Source organism: Tachyglossus aculeatus, chromosome 4, assembly GCF_015852505.1.
Source record: "Tachyglossus aculeatus isolate mTacAcu1 chromosome 4, mTacAcu1.pri, whole genome shotgun sequence".
NCBI lineage: Eukaryota > Metazoa > Chordata > Mammalia > Monotremata > Tachyglossidae > Tachyglossus > Tachyglossus aculeatus.
Genome location: NC_052069.1, coordinates 67,312,403 through 67,318,722, shown reverse-complemented (window position 1 = coordinate 67,318,722; position 6,320 = coordinate 67,312,403). Strand labels below are relative to the sequence as shown.

Below are 6,320 nucleotides of genomic sequence, written 5' to 3'. Positions count from 1 at the left end.
ATTAGAACCCAGGTCCTTCTGACTCTGAGGCCCATGCTCTATCCACTAGGCCATGCATGCAGTACTCTATTATACTCTACTCTCTCAAAGGTTTAGCACAGTGCTCTGCACACAGTAAGTGCTCAATAACTACCACTGATTAACTGTTTGATTGCCCTGAGAAGGCTACTGGTGGCCTAGGGTGGGAATGACTGCTTAAGTTTCACTGGGAGGTGGAGAACATCAGGGAGTATTCCTCAAAGGAGCCTTCCTGGAGCCTGGGAGTCAGAAGGACCTGAGTTCTAATACCGGCTCTGCCTCTTGTCTGCTGTGTGAACTTGGGCAAGTCACTTCACTTCTCTGTGCCTCAGTTACCTCGTCTGTAGTGGGGAATTAAGACTGTGAGCCCCATGGGGAACAGGGATTTTGTCCAACCCGATTATCTTGTATCTACCCCAGTGCTTAGTAGAGACCTTGGCACATAGTAAATGCTTAACAAATGCTATTATCATTATTATTATTATTATTATTACATCTATGCTTATTCAAAGCTTGTACCCTAATGATTTCCATTTTTCTGGCTCCCGAAGCACCCAAAGGCTCAAATTTCCCCAGTGCTCGGTTGCTAGCATTTGTGACCCTAAGGTGTGTTTTCTCCAAGTCCACTTGGAGTCCACTTCTCCAAGTGGGCAGTTTTGGCTCTGAGTCAACTTCAGGATAGCACTCAGAGGGTGACTGAAAATCATAATGTAGGAGAGCAGATGTGGTCATCCTCATTGTCATCGTAGTAGTAATGGTATTTATTAAGTGCTTACTAAATCCTGGAAAAGAATACACAGTGACACTGTCTAATTCCCACTGGAAGTAGACACGGCAATCTCACAATCTAAAAATAACAAGGGTGAAAGGAGATTGGCAACAGAGATATAAAGAGAGATGAAAAAAAGCACTGACATCAGGAAGACAAGAAACAAGGATTTTGGTTCCACCACTTACCTGCTGTGTGACTTTGAGCAAGTCAACTAACTTCTCTGTGCCTCCAGTGTATGTGAAATTCATGCATTCATTCATTCAATCGTATTTATTGAGTGCTTACTGTGTGCAGAGCACTGTACTAAGCACTTGGGAAGTACAAGTTGGCAACATATAGAGATGGTCCCTATCCAGCAACGGGCTCACAGTCTAGAAGGGGGGGACAGACAACAAGACAAAACATGTGGACAGGTGTCAAGTCGTCAGAACAAATAGAATTAAAGCTAAATGAACACCATTAACAAAATAAATAGAATAGTAAATATTCACAAGTAAAATAAATGGAGTAATAAATCTGTACAAACATATATACAGGTGCTGTGGGGAGGGGAAGGAGGTAGGGCGGGGGGATGGGGAGGAGGAGAGGGAGGAGAGGAAGAGATTCGATACCTGTTCTCCCTCCTATTGGGACAGGGACTGTGTCTTACCTGATTATCTTGTATCTGCCCTCAGTGCTTAGACCAGTGCTTGACACATAGCAAGCAATTAACAAGTATTAGTATTGTTAACTTTGGGTCCCTCACAGAACAGGGTCCACAGTCACAGTCACTCACAGTGAAAGCATTACAGCAGCAGGCGCCGAGGTCTTCCCGAGGTTTCTCTGAGGCAGCCCCAGGCCACGGCTGCTTTTTTTTTTCCAGGTCATGATGATCTGAGGTGGGCTGGGACGGATGGTCCGGTGACATGGAGGAGAGCAGGGGCGTGATCCCAGAGGGGCAGCAGGGAGCTCAGTGAGAGAAAGTCATGAGACTTGTAATGGGAAGGCATTTAATACCATGCTCTGCACACCATAAGCACTCAATAAATACCACCGATTAAACAACTCATTGATCCATTGGCTTGGTGGATTAGGAGCTGATTTTGTTTGTTTTCCCTATGATGCTGGTCCTCTTCATAGAACATGGCTACTAGTGAGCAAAAATCTAATAGCCAATGGCCAGGGGTGACTGAAACAGAAAGAAAGCAAGAACAATGTTGCACTGGTTACAGTCAGCTACTTGCAGACTTCAAATGTTTCCTTTTCTTATGGCACCTGTTAAACAGTTCCAGACTCTTTACTAAGCACTGGGAAACATAAAAGTTAATCCGGTTGGGCAATAGGGTTCCCATTCTCAATCCCCATTTTACAGATGAGGTAACTAAGATATAGAGAAGTGAAGTGACTTGCTCAGGATCACAGCAGATTGGTGGCAGAGCCGGGATTAGAACCCAAATCCTTCTGACTTCTGGGCCCACGCTTATCTACTAAGCCATCCCGGACTCTTAACTACAGGACATTGATTGCTTAAATAAGAAGACAACCTTTCCCTCTCCAGCCTGGGAAAGACCGGAAACCTCAGTCCTCCCTAACAAGCAGGCCCCACCAGATAAGAGCCAGGCGGAAGGAAGGCCAATGGCCCCACAGACACTCCAGGGCCTTTCTGCTGGGCTGCCCAGCTCTCGGACAGTTCTGTGATAAGTTGCAATAAACAGTTGTCACTTTCAGATAAACACTCTGACCACTAGAGTGTCTGTTTGGAGCCTGGATATATAAACAATCTGGGGGGGCCTTGTTTCTTGTCGTGGGACCCCTTGGGAATGTGAGCTCCAAATATTTGGTTCTGTTCCTGCAAGCGGGTGGCTTGATTGGAAAGGACAAGCTCTTTGTTTGGAACCAACCAGGGCTCTCCTCTCCTGCTCACCTCCTCTCTTCCTCGCCTCCTCTCCTCTCCTCCTCACCTCGTCTCCTCTTCTCTTCACCTTCTCTCCTCCTCACCTCCTCTCTTCCTCTCCTCCTCACCTTCTCTCTTCTTCTCCCCATACTCCTCACCTTCTCTCTTCTCCCCGTCCTCCTCACCTCCTCTTCTCCTCGCTTTTTCTCCTCTGCATCTCCTCTCCTCACCTTCTCTCTTTTCTCCTCTCCTCCTCAATTCCTTTCCCCTTCAACCCCTGTTTTATACCCTCCCCCAACCCCCCACCCCCACTCCCCTGCTCTGTTACTGTCCATTTTCCCCCCTTCGCCCCGGCAGGACATCGTAGAGCCGCAGAGATGAGTGGTGTCTGCGTGCCACCACAGAGGATCCAGCTCATCCTCTCCCTGCTGTTCCTTTTCCAAATCCAGAGCCTCTGCTTTGACGCTGATGATCGCTCTGCGTCTGACGTCTGCTCCTCCCACACAATTTTACCGGGACCGAAAGGTGAGGAAAAGAGAGGAAAAATCCCTCCTTAATAATACTACTACTAATAATAATAATTGTGGTATTTGTTAAGCGCTTACTATGTGCCAAGCACTGTACTGAGCACTGGGGTGGTTACAAACAGATCGAGTTGGACATACTCCCTGTCTCACTTGGGGCTTACAGTCTCAAGCCCCACTTTACAGATGAGGAAATTGAGGCCTTACCCAAGGTCACACAGTAGACCACTGGCAGAGCAGGAATTAGAACCCATGACACTCTGTCTCCGAGGCCCGGGCTCTATCCACTATGCCATGCTGCTTCTCTCCGCTTACCCTCCATCCTCCTCCCACCTTCCATTCTGCTTCTAAACCCTTACCCATCGCGCTCCTGCCCAAAACCTGCTGTGGGCCCTGAGCTGTTGCTTTCCCCTAGGTGGGTTGGGCCAAAAGTGTTAGCCCAGGTTCTGGGACAGGGCCAAGCCAAGGATGAGGGGCAGAGACAGGTCATGGGGCATTCATTTGCCAGGGCAGGCAGCCCTTTGAGTAGTAGGCAAGCAGTCTGGCCTAGTGGAAACAGCATGAACATGTATATATGTATATATATACACATATATATAGCATATACATACTATAGTATGTATATATTGTATAGTATATACTATACTATAGTATGTATATACTATGTATACTATACTATACTACATACTATACTATATATGTACTACTGTATATATGTATATATGTTTGTACATATTTATTACTCTATTTATTTTACTTGTACATGTTTATTCTATTTATTTTATTTTGTTTACATGTTTTGTTTTGTTGTCTGTCTCCCCCTTCTAGACTGTGAGCCCGCTGTTGAGTAGGGTTGCCAACTTGTACTTCCCAAGTGCTTAGTACAGTGCTCTGCACACAGTAAGTGCTCAATAAATATGATTGAATGAATGAATGAACCAGTCTGGGAGTCAGAGGATCCGGGTTCTAAGCCTGATTCTGCCACTTGCATTCTGTGTGACCCTGGGCCAGTCACTTCACTTCTCTGTGCCTCAATTCTCTCATCTGCAAAATGGGGTTTCAATACCTGTTCCCCTTCCTACTTAGACTGTGAGCCCCATGTGGGACTCATTCATCTCATATCTACCCCAGCACTTAGTAATAATAATAATAATAATAATAATTATTATTATTATTATTATTATTATGGCTTATTATGGCATTTGTTAAGCACTTACTATGTACAAAGCACTGTTCTAAGCTCTGGGGGAGCATACAAGGTGATCAGGTTGTCCCACATGGGGCTCACAGTCTTAATCTCCATTTTACAGATGAGGTAACTGAGGCTTAGAGAAGTTAAGTGACTTGCCCAGGGTCACACAGCAGACATGTAGCTGAGCCGGGACTAGAACCCATGACCTCTGACTCCCAAGCCCATGGTCTTTCCACTGAGCCTCGCTGTTTCTCAACAGATAGTATAGTACAGATAGTACAGTGCTTGATGCATAATAAGCACTAGAAAAATATCAGTGGGGAGGGAATGTGTCTGTTCATTGTTGTATCATTCTCTCCCAAGTGCTTAGTACAGTGCTTTGCACTCAGTAAGTGCTCAGTGAATACGATTAAATTAATGAAATACCACAATTATTATTAGTAGTAGTAGTAGGGGGCCCTATCTGTTGCACTCAAGTCCAACCTTGAGGGAGGGGTTTTTGGAGGCCAAGAAAGAGATTCTGAGCATATTTCCTTACTCATTGTAACTGGGTTGCGAAGGCCGGAAGGAGTAGTAGCAGGCTGTCTCGATTTGGGGACGGCTTTTTCGGAGCCAGGTTCCTGGCCCCCCAGGCCTGATAGACTGCCCTACCTCATTCTTGCCCAGTGTGGTCTAGCAATGCCTCACGCCGGCAGCTCATAAAAGTAGACTGTTCTCCACCAGAGCTCTTAACTTTTGTTCTCAGAGTAAGGGATGGAGTGCAGACTATTGTGTCTTTATCAGTCATTCATGTTGTGCTTTCCTAAAGGAAGCACGATAGTAATAACTGTGGTGTTTATTTAGGGCTGACTATATGCCAGGCACTGTACTGAGTATTGGGGTACATACAAGAATATCAAGTCAGACACAGTCCCTGTCCCACATGGGGCAAAGCAAGGGAGAGCGAGGATTTCATCCCCATTTTACGGAAGAGGAAACCAAATCTCAGAGAAGTTAGATGGAGCTGGGACTAGAACCCAGGTATTCTGATTTTAAGCCCGTGCTCTTTCCACTAGGCCATACTGTTCTGTGGCTGTGGGGTGAACCAGTGGGGAAGGAATGCCTGTCTGTTTTTAAAGAAGGAAAAAGCATTTTTAATCAGAAATGCCTCAGGTTTATCAGTTGGTCATGTGGACGTAGCTTAAAGGTAGTTTTAAAATCAGTGAATTCATTTCCTCCAAAGATTGTCACCGAGTTTCAACCTCTGATGTCATTAAATGGCTGCAGGGAGGCACAATGGGCCTGGGGGAAGCGGTGTGGTTTGTTCATGGAATGAATGTATAGATGAGTGAATGAATCATTCAATTAATCAATCAATCTATCAATCGGTCAATCAAAAGAGGGAGGATGAGCAACAGGAAAGGAAGGGTAGGCTTTCGAAGCTTCTCCTCAGTGACCTGTAGTTCCTGCAGGGCTTTGTGAACTGCCCAGGACAGAGAGGGGATAAGGAGTTGCCCAAGCAACTGGTCAACTCTACCGGATCAAAATCGGATCGGTCACCCACCCCCATCCATGGAATGTTGGGGAGAAGATGGGACACCACTGCTCCAGCAGCTGCAGACTGACAGTCCATTTGCCTGGGCTTTCTGAGTCTGTTTGGCTCTAAGTAGCAGCTGTGCCTTTTCTCTTGCCTACTGCTTCTGGACAAAGGATGGGAGGAGGAGGAGAAAGGTTATGGTGGGGCTTCGTGATGGGAAGGGAGGGCGAAACTTGGATTAAGAGTCAGCAGCCCTGGGGTTCACTGCAGCCCTGCTGCTGCTGCTGCTGCTGCTGCTGCTGTTGCTGCTGCTGCTGCTGCTGCTGCTGCTGCTGCTCACACACTCACTGAGGCCATTGCCACTCCTGCTGCCTTGGGAATCTGGGACAGGATTGTTTCATCTCCCGGGTGGGACCTTTCCTCAG

At 46.5% G+C, this 6,320-nt stretch overlaps 1 protein-coding gene across 2 annotated transcripts in view; it reads left to right on the top strand.

The window, feature by feature from the left end:
- Positions 1-3,019: 3,019 nt before the first annotated feature.
- COLEC10 (collectin subfamily member 10) overlaps positions 3,020-6,320 on the top strand; it is a 28,818-nt gene continuing 25,517 nt past the window's right edge. For both annotated transcript variants that reach the window (XM_038745560.1, XM_038745559.1), the window contains exon 1: positions 3,020-3,188. In XM_038745560.1, coding sequence (XP_038601488.1) covers positions 3,041-3,188 — 148 coding nt within the window. In that variant the 5' untranslated portion in view covers positions 3,020-3,040. The remainder of the gene's footprint in view (positions 3,189-6,320) is intronic.